This window comes from Euphorbia lathyris, chromosome 10 (assembly GCF_963576675.1).
Source record: "Euphorbia lathyris chromosome 10, ddEupLath1.1, whole genome shotgun sequence".
In the NCBI taxonomy this organism is placed as follows: domain Eukaryota; kingdom Viridiplantae; phylum Streptophyta; class Magnoliopsida; order Malpighiales; family Euphorbiaceae; genus Euphorbia; species Euphorbia lathyris.
In genome coordinates this window covers 64,397,376-64,415,039 of record NC_088919.1, presented here as the reverse complement: position 1 = coordinate 64,415,039, position 17,664 = coordinate 64,397,376, and the positions used below count along the sequence as shown (strand labels likewise).

The window sequence follows — 17,664 nt, the reverse complement described above, 5'->3', positions numbered from 1 at the left end:
GCTTTCTTAGGGCCCGTTTGTTTTACTTACTGTTTGCTGTTTGCTGTTGCTGGTTGCTGTTTGCTGTTGGAAAAAACTGCTTTTCCAAAAAGCAGAGGTTCTCTGCTTTTGTAAAAGGCTGCTTTCAGGTGTAAAAGGCAAACATGGGGTCACTAACCAAACACTTAATGCTGCTTTTCAACTGTAAAAAGCAAACATGAGGAGCCTAACCAAACACCTAAAACTCTGCCTTTTAAAATGAAAAGGCAAACATGAGGTGAAAAGTAGGTAAACAAACACCCCCCTTACTTTACTAAAGTGCTTTTGAGACTATTCTTGGTATTGATACTAACTTTAGCATCCGAGTGTCTCCCGACAAACCCAACAATACCTCACAGGGAAGGGCTCCGACAAGAAGTTTATTTCACTGTTATCAAGATTCAACCAAGGACCTCCTTAAATACAGAGAAGCTCCTAACTCTTTTTTTGAACCAATTGTGCTAATTTTTTTTTTGTTTTATATCATATCCTCTTTTATAAGTAAATATAACTCCTTTAGGGATACTAAGGACGATACCACCTCTCTTCAAGGGTAGTGCCAGAGACCGAGTGATCTGATCCCTCAGGCTTTGGACTGGCTTCGCCCTGGAGCCTCGGGTTTTTGTACATCCCCAAATAACTTTCATAAGCATCGCCTTATTTTATCAATATCTTTTTGAATTTTCATCCCTCCATTATGTTTAGGCTTGCAATATTGGAATTTTTGGACAAGTTGATGTGCATAAACTTTAAACAAATTCAAGTGTTCATAGATTACTCTAAACAAGTTTAGGAGCCAAATACGTCACTTAGAAAAGTTGAGAGATTTAATTATTAGTTCAATTTATATAAGTTCAGAGAGTAAATAAGACGTTTTTAAAGTATAGGGGGATATTTGATTTTTTCAGACAAGTATAGGAGCTATTGATGTTTTAAGCCATCTAAAATGGAAAAGGAAATTCGTGACTCGCACTCTAAAATTTCACTCCCCTTAACCGCCGCTGCTACCAACTCCTCCTCCGCCCTGTGGCTCCGGAACCGTCTGCTCCAAAATCACTGCAACTAACAGAGTCTTCCCGAGAAGCGGAAGGGAGGAGCCATTTACACACCGTCGATTGCCAAATTAGGAAAAACGAGTATAAATGAAGTTGAGAGTGCTGTCTAGAAAGGTCTACGATTACATTCGTTATGATCTCAAGGAAATAGCATTTCCTTCATCACTGCCAGACCCTCCTCATATTCAAAAGCGTCGCAAACTAACCTGGCATGATCGATTTCTGGTATCGTGCTTCCTTCTTCTTTTGTTATTTGCTTTTATTGCACTATTTACACTATCACGTTTCTATATATAAACTAAGATAGTGATTACTGATTAGTATAGCCACAATTTGATATCCTTGTAGAAGTGCGTTCAATTGATTCAATATCGATAAACCTAGAAAAGAGAGTTGACGGTTGGAACGAGTGTATAACAAGAGTTCTTGGAATTCCTTGGGGATGGATAGGTTTCAAATTGGGCGCATCTCGAACTATTTTCAGTTAGCTGATTAGGTTTCTTTAGCCTGTAAATGGAGAAAACGGAAGTAATTGTAATCTATTTGTATTTCAGATATTGAAAGAGGCCTCAAGGTTGTATGCTGCTAGCTGGGTACGCGATATTGGTCCTGATCTTCGGCCAAATGATTATAAGAAGAAAGTGGAAGAAAGTGAAGATGAATCCAACGGGGGAAAGAGTACTAACAATCAAGAGAAAGAGCCCTCTGCTATTGAAGATCTTGGTAAGAGAAGAGACTCTATGTTGTTGCTTGACCAATGTGTTTGGTGTTGTTAATTATTACCTAAGCTTGACCAATAGTTGTTCAAACTGAAATTGCATACGATAAAACAAGAATTATTAATAAATTTAGTGGCTTAACTGTTGTCACGTATATATGTTAGGGAGATTTAGAAACAGAGAACACATTGAATTTTAATTATATTTAACCAAATAACCATGGGCTGAATCACCTAAAGAGAGTTTCAGTTTCTTTCTCACCATTAATATATTTCTAGTATTTTAGGTTGCTCTTAAGTTCTTGCTGGTGTCAAATTTGTTGTTAATTCGAAGCATATGAGGACTGGCATTATTGCGCCATTTTATCAGATGGAAACTAGTAGGATTATCGATGTTAGGAGGATTGACCTACAGATGATTTGGAAATGAAGATGGATCAAATAAATTTGTTTTCTTTGCCTAGACTTGGGGAAGCTTTGTTTCCAAGACCAGTTATTGCCTTTTTAAACAAGTGTACAATCAGTTTGAGTATTTTTTAATTGTTATGCTATCTGCTGCTTATAGAGATTAGCCAAGTCTTAAAGTTGATTTCTAGGTTTTAGAATTATAGAAACATGATAATAATACCAGAGTCCAGAGTGGATTCTCATAAGTTTCGTCAAATTAGCAACTTTCTCATATTCACACATAATAATCTCTGAAAAGTCATTGAAAAATAAGTTTTAGGTATATCAGTAGCATAGTTGTTAAAGGCGCGCCTCCTGTCAGGCTCGTCGGACTGTGCCTTATTACCCCTAGGCGAGGCTCAGTTTAAAAGGATCTCGCTTGGTCTTCAGAGGCTCTCCTTAGGCGCATCTCGTTAACATCAACGGTTTTGATTAGGTTTTTAATTTTTTAACATATTGTTAAGGCTAAGCAAAAACAACTCCTCGTGTGAGAGTTAGGCCATCTATGTCACTTATAGATGAGGAGAGGAGGAAATTGGAGATGAAAATGATAATAAAGAGGACGATATTAATCTTGATGATGATTATTAGTTTTCTTGAGTTCTTTTTTATTGACAATGAATACTTATTAGTTTATTAGCATTAGTTCGGTTAAGCATATCTCTTATGAACTTAACTTCGTGTTTTTGATGTTTAATATTATGTTTTTAAGTGGTTTTGTCTTGTTTGTGTGGTTATAAGTGTGTGTTTTAGTTCATCGTAACTTATGCTTTAACTAGTAATGGAGTTGTAGTGACATTAGTATCAAATATTGATATTTAGACTTTGTATATATTTTCAAAAAAATTCCACGTCTTCTATTCATCAGGCGCACGCCGGAGCCTTGCGCCTTGGGCTTTGGCTCCAGGACCCCTTAGCTTTGTAAATCATACCTTGCTCTTGCGGTTTGTCTCTATGAAACTTGTCAAAAATATATTCTTCTGAATTGACTTAAAAATATGTGAGGTTCCTTTTTTTCTTTTTCTGGTTTGAAGATGAACTTATGATCTTCAATAGGCTGTAATCGGCCCGAGCCCAGCTTTGGCCTGCTCATGCTCACTCCTCATAAAATTGACGAGCTCGAGCTCCACATTCTGTTCATGAGCTACTCACAAGCTTGTTCATGAGCTTTGCCGCGAGCAGTTCATTAGTTTTGTTCATGAAATTCGCTCGCGAATAACTACTCATTAATTGTGTTTATTAATTATATTGATTTGAAATTTCTTTAACACCATTGAAACCTACCAAACTACGTTGTTTTACATTTCACCCTTTATAGAAATATTATTATTAAAAAAAATACAATCGAACCAAGCTTGCTCACGAGTGTGGTCGTGAATATTACAATCGAGCTTGTTCATGAACCTATAACCGAGCCTGCTCACGAGCTTTTGAGCCGAGTTTCTCCGTGTTCAAGCTCGGCTCTTTTATAACTCGAGCTGAACACCGAGTCCCTCATGAGCGGCTCAGCTCATTTACAGCCCTAATCTTCAATACTCTCCTAAACAGCAGATTTTTTGCTTGCTTAATGCTATAAAAGTAATAGGAGTTGAAGTATGTCGGCTATCTTGATTATCCTTGCTTCTCTCTGTGAACTTGCGATTACATGCTCTGAACTCTGATATTAAATTATCTTTTCTTTTCTGCAAATTAAACTATCAGCGGTTGCTGCAAAGGGAGGTATGGAGACGTTAAGGCCTGCATTGCAGCGGTTGTACATGACAAGAGCTTCAGCATATAGAGATGCTCTAAAAAGTTTTATACAAGGATATCAGGAAGGCGTCCAGCAGGTCAGGGTGAAGGAAGAAGAAGATCCCAAAACTCAAGCTAAGACTGATTCTCCCAAAAAATCTGCTTGAGAGTAACAGGACCTCTTCAATTTTGTGAGCATACTGCCCTAACAAAGAGAGAAAGGAAGTTTCGACATTCAGTGACGGATCCAGGATTCACTGCAAGGTGATTGGGGGTGCTCTATGGTGATCTATGATTGTTCAATTGATTTTGTTTGGATGCTTTTACAGAAAGATTAAAGCTCGTACAGCTTCTATGGAGTTTTTCGATCCGTCATTGGCTACATTGCTCCATGTCTCAACATTGTACATTAAGTCTGAATACTAATAGATAGAACATAAACTTCTTTATTTACATGTAATTTCTGTGTTAACTAAGTTGAAGTTTTTTCATACTTCTGATCTGGGCTTTATCTTATCATATTGTTTTAGCATTTGGTAAATGCTTTATTCTTCCAATGTTATGATATTATTATATAAGCTTGTGGAACCCTTCATTCAAACTTTGTATAAAGAGAAATAAATGTAAGTCTTCTTGCATTTGATTCTAATTTTTTTGTTACAACTATTTCGGTTCCTTTTTTCTCTCATCTTAAATGTTTCTTTTTTCTACTGTAACTGTTTACAGGTGCATTCAACATTATCTTTTCATTTCAGGAGCAAGATTTTGATGACCCGTGATTCTCAATAGTGTTACTTGAGAAGCGTGCGTGCTCATTCAATGCACATCCTTATGTGACTATATCAAACCTTATCTTTCTGGTTTTGTTCTTTTTATTTGTGAATTTTGTTTATTGATATGAATGATCCACCTAGAATTTAGTAGGAAGATATTGTGGCACCTACCCAATTTATAAAATGAAAAGCATCTATCCAATTTTTTGTTCTCACAATAATGCTCCGAAAGGGTGAAGTCGGACAAAATTCATTCGACTTCTTTACAAAAAGTGTCACGTAAGCTTTAAGTTTGGTTACACTTCCCAACAAAGAAGTCAGATGAACTTCATCCGACTTCTAGTTGCAAAGAAGTCAGATGAAGTTTATCTGACTTCCTACCCAACCAAATAAATTATAACTACTCAAAATTTATCTTCTTTTCTCCATGTTTATACCAATTTTATAATTAACAAAGAAGTCGGATGCATCCGACTTCCTTGCAACTTGAAGTTGGATGAAGTTCATCCGATTTCTCCCTTAGGAAACTTAAGCTTGAGTTCCACACTTTGTAAACAAGTCGGACAAAATTAGTTCGACTTCGTTACAGTTTTAAATTCAGTCTAGTTAACTAATCACTATGTGAGAAATAATTTTTAACCAGACTGTTTGAAAGGAATAATGCTCATTTGGAGCATTAATCTGAGTAAAAATCACATCTATCCATGATATACAATTAGATATATTGTCACGGATTCACTAACAGGAGTGTTCCGATTCCTATAGACGCTTAATTGAATTTTTTTGGGTATATTTACTCCAAGAAAATAAAGTTCTATATGCAGGTTCAATGGAGTTTTTCGGCGACTATTGGGTGCTAAAGTCCCATTCCGACTCTGACCGGTCATAGACAACATGTTTGTGGGAAACACATTGGATTCTGAAATTGAAGAGAGAGAAAAGCAGGGTTTGATTATGACATTCATGGTATGGATGGAAACTTGGATGGACCTCACAGCACCTGGATTAGAAATGGATCTTGCCATAATTTTTTTGGTATGGAAGGGAGCAAGATGGAACTGTTTGAGGTATCATTTTCATTCTCTTATACTGTTTTATAGCAGAGTTTTCCTGTCACTAAGAAAAAAAAACTTGTGGACTTAATTTTTTGATTGTAAGTATAGTTATTAGTGGGGTTTCCACATTTCACCTGCTACTTTTGCTCTAGTCTTTTCAATCACATGCCCCTCTTTGCTTTAAGTCTTCTCAGGGATATCATAATGTCATTAGTTTTCCATTATCAAGTAACTCATATTTGTGACTATTTTGTAATGGGCCCTTGGTACAAGTTGGAACAAGAAATTGATATGTTTTTTGTCTCAATTGATAAGGTACATTTTTTCCTATAATGAGATGAAAAATGTTCCTTTCCAAATCTGCTGAGTATTTTAGATTTTTTCCCCTTTGGGTAATATTCTTAGCTTTTACTGTCCTTTGAATACACTAATTTCTGTACTGTTTACTCCTCTATTAACATTTTAAGTATATATTTTGATAATAACTAGGTTGCACGAAACGGAAACAACCATTATTTCTAAAAGTATATAGCTAGGAGACGGTGATGGAAACGGATATGAAACGTGGAAACACTAATGAAGAAGAATTTCTATGCAATATAGGACAATACCAATACTAGAGGCGTATTTGGTTCAAATATTGTTGTTTACTGTTTGTTGTTAGTATTAGTTGTTTGTTGTTGATGATAGCATAGATGTTAGTTAATTTTTGTTTACTATTGTTTGAAGTAAAAAAAGAAAAATTATAAAAACAAAAATCAAACGAGCACTAAGATCCATGCATGTCAATTCGTGGGAGGATCCTAGTCACTCATTTTCTTTGTTCTTTGGCAGGTGCTAAAAGGAGTTGAGTGAGAATTCCAATTGGCCAACTCCAAAACCAAAAAGTTAGATAAAAGGTTAGAACTGTAAATTTCTGAGAGAGAACGTGATTTATAGAAACAACCTGTTTGACGAAACCCATTCCATACTATTGTTATGTTTATTGCATTTATATCACATATAATTATGTTAAATATAAGATCACTATGTTGCACGGACATCGAGAAACATTGTTTCTAAAGCATAACCTTCATAAAATATTCTTTAAACGAAAATAGGCACGGGCACGAAACGCAGAAATGATACTATAGAGGAGTGTCCATGCAACGTAGATTGATCATATAACGCGATTATGACATACCAACTCAATCACTATGCTGCACGGACCTCGAGAAACATTGTTTCTAAAACATAACCTTCAAACGAACATGGGCACGCACATGCAATGCAGAAATGATACTAAAAAGGAGTGTTCATGCAACATAGATCGATCGTATGACACGATTATGACATACCAACTTGATCACTATGTTGCACGGACACCGAGAAACATTATCTCTAAAACATAACGGAAACGGACGCAAAACGTAAAAATGATACTAAAGAGGAGTGTTCGTGCAACATAGATCATGTAACACGATTATGACATACCAACTCGTTTTAACACCTCGAAAGAGGGAAGAAACTACAACTAGTAGTCTCAAATATTTTAACTGTTGTAAGTCACACATGATTGAAATTCTCGGCACAGGACAAAAGGGAGTGTTATAGAGGAGAAGTCTCTTCATTCCGTTGATTGGGCATTGCCTTTTATGCGAGAATGTAACAGCACATATTTTTGGACCCCTTTCCTGCCCACTTGTGAAGGCACTAATCAAAATTGGACATCAAGGTCAATGGTATGTATCTCTTGTATCTGAATCTCTTTTTTTGGGCCCTTAAATCTTTCTGATCATTCATTCACTCACTCATTCAGGTAATGCTCATATCTTTCTCTGCTGCTCTTTTTTGTTTGATAAAGATCTTTTAGTTCATTTGCAAGTTGTGTTCAACTAGAATTTTTGGGTCTATCATGCTGTACAAAGTGATTTGTTATCTAAGCCTTTTATTTTATACTTGAAAAAGCATAGCTCTTTCTTATTAGTGGGTTGTAATAAATGGAATTTGTTTGGATACTCAAATGTTTTGGGTAAATTACACCCTGACCATTGAACTTTACTAATTTTTACGGTATGATCACTAAACTTTAAAACGTAATACAAACGTCACTCAATTTTACACTTTCTTAACATTATGGTCACTGAACTTCAATTAACGCCTCAAAATGATCGTTGATGACCTCAAAATAAAAATGTTCAAGAATTAAAGTTGTTTAGAACTACATTAACATTCAACCACGTTTTTTTATTTTTCAAAATCACAATTTTCTAAATATTAACTTTCTTTTTCCTAACCAAACAACACATAAATGACCTTAAAACAAAAAGTTAAAGAATAAAGTTGTTTAGAATATCATTAATTCCTGAAATTTTCTATTTTGAGGTTATTAATGGTCATTTTGAGACGTTAATTGAAGTTTGGTGACCATAATATTAGAGAATATAAAGTTAAGCGACTTTTATGTTACGTTTTGAAGTTTAGTGGTCATACCATGAAAGTTAGTAAACTAGTTTAGTAGTCATGGGTGTAATTCACCCGATTCCCTCTCAGCTTTGCAACTGTATAATTGTGGTTCATGAACTTCAAAACTAGACATATAGTAGTATGAACTTTGCACTTTTATTAATACAACGATCCCTTTATCACTGAACAAAGTCAAAACGACTGATAATGAGTATAAAATGAAAAAAAAAATCAAGAATTACGTATCTTTTACGGTACCCTTTATTATTTTCTAAATTACTATTTTTGAGTTTCTTTCTCGAAACAACCATTCTCTCTCAAGTAAACATTTCAAAATAAAAAAGTTAAAAAATTAACACGATAATATAATTTATAGAGATAAATGATGTGTTTGACACAATTATCAACAACCATATTTTCATATCTAGCCATATACTTGGATTTTGCCAGTAACAGTAGTAAATGTTGTTCTGAATTGACAACTGCAGTTGCTGTTTACTTTTAAATTAAAGATACCATATTTGGCTTTACTAATTAGTTCAGTTATCCATTTTGTTACATTGTAATGGGGGATCTTTTCTCTCTTTTTTTTTTTTTGCTGATTACAACGTTTGAAGACACCTAGGAAATCAAATTCCTTAATCCTTTTTTTACCAGATTGTCCTTCAAACCTGAAAAAGTTTAGTTCTTCTGATTGAATTGTAGTACATACATACATACATCACTGAACTAGTTGTTTACCTTTTCCATCACTGTATATTATCATATTATATTACATCAAAGTCCTTTCCTTTTTGTACTTTGCTATAGTAATTTATTTTATTTCTGCTGCCCATGTTGATGAAAAAAAGAAAAGACTAAATCTTTGAGATAAATTAATCTTTTTCCCTCTGACTTTTGCAGAAATTACAATTTCATAGGAGTCAGTGAAAACAAAAACTGTTAATGAAACAAACATCAGAAGAAACAGAGGAAGAACAAGAAGAAGAAGAAATGGTGAAAATTATGAAAATTAACCCCCAAATCACCCCCAAGCAGCCCCCCAACAACAACCCCCCAACCACCCCCCCCCCCCCCCCCCCCCCCCCATACTCTTACTTCCATGGCTGCAATTATGAAAAATCTTCAGGCAGAATCTCAACAGTGTCCAAATAGATTCCACCTCTCTCTCATTTTTCAATTCCCAATTTTCCATGGCAGCATTTGCTTACATCACATCTCACTCTTATCTATCTTAGGGTCCCATCTCCCATCCTTTCTTTCTTCCCCCATTTCTTCAATTTTCATCTCTGCACCTCAATTTCAGGTAATAAATCTTTTTTGTTTTTCAGAAATTAGTTTTTTTTTTTTCTAAATTTTCCAATTAAGAGTTAATTTGGCACCTGAAGTAGGCGTACATGTTCAGTTTAGTCCAAAATCGTATCAATTCAGCTCTGAAATTGACAATATTTGATAAATCAGACCGAAATACAATCAATTTCAATATCTAAAAATTTATTAAATTTGGACTAATTTGAGAAATATTGACAACTTCGGAACTGAATTACTGAATTGATTCAAAAATTTTGATTTGGGATAAACTAAACAAGTCTGACAACTTTAGGGGCAAAATTGAAACTTAATTCCTAAAATTTCAATAAAATCTTTTTTTGACCTTCCAAGCGAGGTGGAGGTGAGGGGGTTAAATTTAAGTCAAATCCAAACACGTCACATCTACAGATCTTATCCTTGGCGATTTCTCATTTGGTTGATATCTCGTGATAAATTGATATCCTGAAACAAATTGAAATTTTCTCACAAAAATTAATAAATTAAGAATATATGCAATTATCATAATATAATATAATAGTATACTATATTATATGCTTTTCAATTCATATAATTGTAACCATGTTTTGAACAAAGTACATGTGCCTAACTATCATGTGCAAATAAATCTTGTTGACTATATCATAAAAAAAAAATGGTGTGCTAAATAATTGAGACTACTCAGTTCACATTATTTTTGCTTTTATGTATAGTGTCCAATAATTTAACATAATTTACATAGATAATTTGCGTGACGAGTCGTTAAAAACATATTTATATTATATATAATTATATAGACTATATAAATTACAGGATTACACAATTTTGTGTTACTGTCGTTTTTAATATATTTATATTATATATATGATTGTAGAGCGTATAGATTACAGGATTACAGAATATGATTATGACGTGATAATCTATTTTGATATTTTAATAATTTGACTATTTAGTGTGTAATAATTTATAGAATTTTCAGATTGCAGCTTTATAGTATTTTATAACTTTGAAAAATGTAACATGAAATGATTAATAGAAATATATATATATATATATATATATATATATATAAAAAGAATAGAAATATATTTATGTAAGGTTGCAAAATATATATATATATATATTAAAAAATGATTTTTTCAACTTTAGAATGATGGACCATAACTTATTATTTGGTCTTTGGTCGGTTTACTTTGCGTGCATTGATTTTCAACTCTACACTGAATTAGAAAAAAAAATAAAGACAAAAATAAAATTTATATAATCATTCTAAATATCTAGCTGGGGCAGTACTAATCAGGCCCATTAATTCAAGTTTAAGTGGTTTAATTAAATTAAATTAATAATGATAATTATAAGTCAAAAAAGAAAATAAAGAAAGAGACTAGTCCTGAACCACTTAATTAAAAAAAATTAATTTAAAATCAAACTTTTTATTTTGGTAAGATTTAGACAAATTCAATTTAGACATGTGCTAAGAGAGGTTGGGCTGTTACTTTGGATTTTATTAATTATTTATATAATCTGTCTCTCTATAAGAAACACCAAAACCAAAACTACTTACACACCTTTCTTCAATTATTATTAAAATTTAAAAAATACCCTTTTAATAAAAAAATATAAAAAAAACAACCTTTTAAGACAATAAATTAATACTTTTGTATACGTGGCTACTAGCTTACCATGCTATTTGTAGAAGAATTATAATAAGGTGAGTGAGAACTGTAGAATTGGTGTTGAATGTGACCCTGGCTTGACACGGAAGACGAACCATCTGGTGTCGATGGCTCAGACTCGTCGAGCTGGCACTCCATATTAACCCCAAATAACCTTAGCCTCTTTGAGTTCCCTATCGGTATCGTTTGCTTCTGTGCTCCACCCGACCCTGAAAAATTGAACATTAGAACCTGACTAAAAATAGAATGATACCGTTTTATAATATAAATTATTGGTTTTAAAAAATAAATATATATTAATCAGTTGGATTTTTCGCTCTAGGATTACAAAAAAAAAAAGGAATTTTTTACTAATACTATGAGAAAACACTAGGGTTATTTGGCTGAGAAAATGCAAATGACATTTATCAAAAGAGTGTATTAGTTAGATGTTTGTTAATAAAAATGACGTGGATGGTTACTGTTAGTATGTAAAATTTATAATACGAGTATGTTTTAAATTAATCAATAAATAAATTATAAAATTAAAAATGTAATGCACAAATTAATAAAAATAACCTAAAATCTATATAAAAATTAATTGAATAGAGTAAAATTTTGTTATTTCGGGAATAATATTATAGAGATAGAAATAACATTAAAAACATTTTTTTTATGAAAAAAAGGAGGATAAGTTTGTTTAAATTAAATAAATACAAACAAAAAGCGTTTTTTTTTTTTGAAAAACTCCAAAAAACTAATGTTTTCGTTAAAAAGACTAAAAACGGTTGTTTTATAGAACCAACCAAATATCGATTTGAAATAAAACACTATAAACGGCTCTGAAAAGTCGAAACAAACACCGTAAAAATTACAATAATAGCTTGTAAAATAAAATAATGTAAAAAATTTAATATTACAGTGGTTAATTGGCACTAAATACAGAAGACAATCTCTGAAAAAACCCAGAAATAAACCACATTGCTCCAAACTAATTGGAGGGTGTTTTACACGCACTTTAATTCAATTATCCAATTAAAAAATCGATTTTTTATAATAACAATAAAACCAAAAATTAATATAAAATAGTAGTAAAAAAAAAATTAATAATAAAAAACCTGCATGAAGACATTCGGGTTGATAAGGGACACGAGCAGTAACGTTAGCCCCATGGACATGTTGATAAGGGTGGTGTAATCCTCTACTCCACGCACCACCACTATTACCCTGTACCATCATCATCCCTCCTCCACCACCGCCGCCGCCGCTGTTATTATTATTAATATTAATATTATTATCAGCTCTTCGTCTCCAGCCAATAAACAGCCTCTCACCATCAATACGATGTCGTTCAAACGAAACGACATCACCAGCATCAAGTTGTTTCTCCTTAACATAGCGACTCCAACCTTTAGTCAAGACATAACTCTGGCTACTATTCCAATACGAGTATCGGAACCTCCAACACTTACCTAACTCGTCCTCGAAACTCAGTAACAACCCCTTGTCAACCGAGTCACCGCTGAGTGGGAAGTATTTCTCCGCGTGTTGTTTCGGGATGACTAGGCGGTTTAGTTTTCCGACGTCGGATGGCGTTAGAGGTTTCTCGAACATGTGTTGTTTTTTGAATTGGTCGGAATCGGAGGGGTGTTTGGGGGTGTTGGAGGATGATTCGGTGTGGAGGGGTTGAGATTGTTGGTGTGGAGACCACCAGTGAGGAGGTGGTGGAGGTTCGGGGAGGTCGGGGGAGAAGGGGTTTATGGACATTTTGCAGAGGAGGAAGGGAAATATTTTGATAATGAGAGATGGGGGGAAGAAAAGGAGGGTGGGGGGGAGAAGGGGGGAGAAGTGAAGTGGGGGATTGTTGTAGTAAGTACAAAAGTACTTTTAAGGTTTTGCGTGATGAAAATATATATAATTTTCAATCATTATTTTCAGTGTAGTTTTTTAATTATTTCTTTATTTTATTGTTACTATTACTACTTACTTTTCATCAGTTCTTATTTACTATGGACTTTCTAATTTCATTTGATTTGATTTGGATTGAATTGGATTGGTTTGAAACAAATTCCTATTTGCTGTTTTTGAAACTATGGGGTCTTTGTTTGCTCGTGGTTTATGTTTGTCTTTTCACTTCAAAACATGTTTGGCTTTTACACTTGAAAAGCAGCATTTTAAAAAACCAGAGAATCTCTACTTATTGGAAAAACAACATTTTTCAACAGTAAACAGCAAATAATAGGTAAAACAAACGGGGCCATTTGTTTTACCTATTGTTTGTTGTGCTGTTGGAAAAAAAACTACTTTTCCAAAGAGCAGAGATTCTCTGCTTTTGTAAAATGCTACTTTTCAAGTGTAAATTACAAACACGAGATCTCTAACCAAACACTTAAAACTTCCCGTTTTATTGAAAGGGAGCAACTAGACACCTCCTAAGTGGTATTTACTGTTTGTTGTTGCTGATATGTAGTGGATGTTAGTTGATTTTTCTGCTATAAACAGTTGTTCGAAACTTTATCAAACGCTTTTTTTTATCTCATTTTAAAATTAAAATGTAAAAAGTAGTGCTTGTTTGTTTCCATTTTTCGAAACTGCCTTTTGCATTAAATTCTAAACAAGAGACAAAAAGTGTTTCGTAAAATTTTGAAACAGTTGCTTTTAGCAGAAAAAACAACTAACATCTACTACATACCAGTAACGGCAAATGGGAACAGGTACACCAAAAGGACTCGTAGTTCCGAAAAATGGAAACAAACAGACAATTAGACATATTTAGTTCAACTATTAATGGATAATTATTGATGTTGTAATTAGTCACTGTTGTGAAAACCGGATAGGACCAGTTGGTTTGATCGTGAACCGTTCGGGTCTCTAGTTTGGTTAGTGTTGGGGTTTTGAATGTCAATCAATTGAACCAGTTGAGTTAACCGTGAATCGATTTGATCGATGTCAATCCGGTTAATGTTTTACTCATATTCAAGGATTGATTCAGGGGCTACTTGAGTATCTACTAGTCGTCGGAAAATATAAAAAGTTCTATGAAAAAATATATATAAACACTAAAAAAAAATATCAATTCACGAATCCTGGATAACTTGTAATTATTAGCAACAATATAAATTTATATATTATACTATACTTAAAAAATTAAAATCTTAAAATATTATTTAGTATTTTTTTTTATAACTATTATTTTAAATTAGTTAATTTATCTTTAAATATACATAAAATAAAATTGAAATCTTTAATAAATTTTATAATTTAAATTAAATTAAAAATATATATTATATTGTATTTACATATATATTTTTGGGTGTCGGCATAGCTGGGATGTTTGTCTTCGGCTCTTCCTCACTAACCAGACTTTAATTAAAAAAAAACATATATATATATATTTATATTTAATTAAAGGAATTATTATATATATGTATATATATTATTTATTTATGACGTCATCCAATTTAATCAATTTGAGTCAACCGGTTGAACACATTGATCCTTGAGTCAATTGTCAATCGAATTCGACTTATGGTCTAGTTTTTAAAATATTACAATTAGCTATTTATTATTGTTGTTAGATGTTTATTATTAGTTGACTAATTATTAATGTTTGATAATTTTACAATGAATTATTGTTCTTAGTATGTAAAATGTATATTGAGCATGTTTAAATTATTCAAAATAAAAAAATTTATTACACAAATTAATAAAAGTAACTTGAATAACTAAATAATAATTTATTGTTGCCATGTTCTTAGAGATTGTGCTGGAAGTAAGGCCGTGTGGAGGAAAGTTTTGTCTGAGCAGTGTCTTTCTGCCTTCTTTTCCTATTCAGAACAAGACTGGTTTAGGGAGGGTGTTGAAGGGAAGTTGTTGGCTGAGCTCGAACATGGAGTAATTCTATTTGTTGTGGTCTGCCACCAAATTTGGCATTGGAGGAATGTTGAGGTATTTGGAGAAGGAGCAGTTGTCATTCCTAATTTGCTGGCTTTCTTCTTTAGAAAAGTTAATTCAACAATTGAGAGTTTCAAGGTTGATAGTTTAGCAGATTCTATCCAAAAGAGGACTGTTCATCTGATAGGCTAGGATAGACCAAGTGAAGGGATGGTAAAGTTGAACACCGATGGGTCGTGTAAAGAGGACGAAAGAATTGCTGCCGGCGGTGTATTGAGAGATGCAAGAGGTGCTTGGTTGTTAGGTTTTGCTCAGAATCTGGGTTTGGGCTCCTCTTTTATTGCTGAGCTCTGGAGTATCTTTTCTGGACTTAGGGTGGCAGAGGATCTGGGGATTAGGAGGTTGCTAGTGGAGTTGGACAATCTCGAAGCAGTCAGGATAATTTCTAATAAAAAAAAAGGGCTATGTGTTTAGGGAGCCAGAATTTAGTTAAAAAAATTAGAAGGATTTGCTCCTCTTTCGATTCTATCAACTTTTGCCATGTTTTCAGGGAGCATAATCGGGTGGCAGATCGGCTTGCTGCTGAGGGCCATGAGAGGGCTTTGGGCGTCTCTATTTTCTCTTCTCCTCCTGATTTTCTGTTATCTTTGCTGTCTGAAGATATTGTGGGGGTTAGCTTTCCTAAACTAATCCCATAAATAATGTTAAAAAAGAAACGTGTTTTGTGGAAATAAGAAAAATAATTTTGTCAGAATTAAATAACTACAAACAACTTTTCATAGAAAATGTTAAAAAAGATGAACATTTTTAGATGTTTGGTTAGACACATTTTTTTTTTAAATTTTGCGCACAATGCGCTTACATTGAAAAAAAAGAAAAATCCCCACTAGACCCGGATGTGATTCGTACCCATGACCTTCTAAGGCGTAGATAAGCTCTCAACCATTAGGCTAAGAGCTTCACCACTGGTTAGACACCTTATGTTTGCCATTTGTAGTTGAGAAAGTAACATTTTATAAAATTAGAGAATTTTTACTTTTTAGAATAACAGTCTTTTCAAACAGCAAACAACAGATACATCAAACGAACCCAAGTCTTAACTATATGAGTTTAAACTTTTCGTTCAAATCGCTTATTAACATAGTAGTATCATAGCGTCATACACCTTAGATTTGAACAATTTTTTATTGAATTTATACGATTGTCTCACTCAATTTCAATTTGTTTCAATAAAATCATGCAACTTTGTTTTTGTTTTTTTTTCTCAATTAGTTCACTCTGCTGATTTCATTGGTTAAAAGGCATCGAAATGATACTATGATTGATACATCAGCATGAGTCAACAAAGATTTCTGACCGAAACGACACGTAACAACCACATGTCGGTTATTTTTACAAAAAAAAAACTAAAATATTTTTTCGTAAAAATAACTAACACATAGCAGTCAATTAGCGTATAATAGATATCATATATCGTTGGCTTAAATCACTTTTTGGCCCCTGACCTATCCAAAATTTGTGCATTTGGTCCCTGACCTATTATTTGATCATATTTGGCCCCTGACCTATCAAATTAAATAAAATTCAACCCATATTGAATGGAAAATTAACTTTGTTGGAAAATTAACAGCAGTCACTAATACAAAAACGACACATAACACATAAATAAAATTAATTTTCAACTAGAGATGGCAACAGTAACTATTTTACACAATAAAAAAATCCTAAAAACTTTTTCTAGTGTTCCGATAGAGTGAAAATTAATTTTATTTATGTGTCGCGTGTCATTTTTGTATTGGTTACTGCCGTTAATTTTCCAACAGAGTTAATTTTTCATTCAATACAGGTTGGATTTTATCTAATTTGATAGGTTATGGGCCAAATATGACCAAATAATAGGTCAGGGGTCAAATGCACAAATTTTGGATAGATCAAGGGCCAAAAAGTGGTTTAAGCCTATATCGTTTCGATCAGAGTTCTATATTAGCTAATGATAATGTGTCACCTATATTATTATTTCGATGCTTTTTAATCACTGAAATCGTCGAAATGACCTAAACAAGACAATACTCAAAATTGAATGATTTTATCGAAACAAATCGAAATTGAGTGACCATTTTAAACTAACCCGTAAAACCCGCCTTTTCAACCGTGCTTTTCTCACCGTTAATTCCAGTCTCCTCTGACCAGTTAAAGCTGAACTCGGATACGAAATATTTATGGGAATTAATTCAAATTTAATTCTTAGGATACGAATTTAAATTAAATTAAATTAAATTGGAAATTAATGAAGAAGTTAGAAATTAGGATAAAAATCTAGATAGATAAAAAAAGAAAAAGAAAAAGAAAAAGATTCTACATGTGAAATAAATTAGAAACAAACACAGCCCATGTTACTGCATTGGCAAACAAATCAAGTGGTGGGGTCCGTCACTCTGACGTGTAATAATTAAAATTTTTAACCTATGTTCTCATATACAAGGGTTGTTACTAAATACTATCTATAATAGCACTTTGTTTTCACACTTCTTCATTCATTGGCCATCAAATTAATACTATATAATA

The 17,664-nt window shown here is 33.1% G+C and overlaps 2 protein-coding genes and 1 long non-coding RNA gene across 3 annotated transcripts; 2 read left to right on the top strand and 1 right to left on the bottom strand.

The window, feature by feature from the left end:
* Nucleotides 1–985: 985 nt before the first annotated feature.
* LOC136208421 (uncharacterized) lies at nt 986–4,526 on the top strand. Its single transcript, XM_065999282.1, has 3 exons — nt 986–1,298; nt 1,628–1,796; nt 3,940–4,526. The coding sequence occupies exons 1-3, from the start codon at nt 1,161–1,163 to the stop codon at nt 4,134–4,136; spliced, it is 504 nt and encodes a 167-aa protein (XP_065855354.1). The 5' UTR covers nt 986–1,160; the 3' UTR covers nt 4,137–4,526.
* A 1,002-nt stretch (nt 4,527–5,528) lies between these two features.
* LOC136208496 (uncharacterized) lies at nt 5,529–9,261 on the top strand. The gene is made up of 4 exons (XR_010677184.1): nt 5,529–5,809; nt 6,632–6,696; nt 7,371–7,518; nt 9,146–9,261. It is a non-coding gene; the product is annotated as an uncharacterized lncRNA (long non-coding RNA).
* A 74-nt stretch (nt 9,262–9,335) lies between these two features.
* LOC136209156 (B3 domain-containing protein At2g36080-like) lies at nt 9,336–13,031 on the bottom strand. Its single transcript, XM_066000541.1, has 3 exons — nt 12,324–13,031; nt 11,233–11,435; nt 9,336–10,015 (listed from the first exon to the last, which is right to left on the bottom strand). The coding sequence occupies exons 1-3, from the start codon at nt 12,970–12,972 to the stop codon at nt 9,965–9,967; spliced, it is 903 nt and encodes a 300-aa protein (XP_065856613.1). The 5' UTR covers nt 12,973–13,031; the 3' UTR covers nt 9,336–9,964.
* Between the last annotated feature and the right edge of the window lie 4,633 nt (nt 13,032–17,664).

Coding starts and splice junctions, on each gene's coding strand:
- LOC136208421 (XM_065999282.1), top strand. CDS start 1,161: ATGAAGTTGAGAGTGCTGTCTAGAAAGGTCTACGATTACATTCGTTAT. Junction 1,299..1,627: donor CCTGGCATGATCGATTTCTG/GTATCGTGCTTC, acceptor TTTGTATTTCAG/ATATTGAAAGAGGCCTCAAG. Junction 1,797..3,939: donor CTCTGCTATTGAAGATCTTG/GTAAGAGAAGAG, acceptor TTAAACTATCAG/CGGTTGCTGCAAAGGGAGGT.
- LOC136209156 (XM_066000541.1), bottom strand. CDS start 12,972: ATGTCCATAAACCCCTTCTCCCCCGACCTCCCCGAACCTCCACCACCT. Junction 11,436..12,323: donor ACCCGAATGTCTTCATGCAG/GTTTTTTATTAT, acceptor TCAATTTTTCAG/GGTCGGGTGGAGCACAGAAG. Junction 10,016..11,232: donor ATTCTTCTACAAATAGCATG/GTAAGCTAGTAG, acceptor AATTTGTTTCAG/GATATCAATTTATCACGAGA.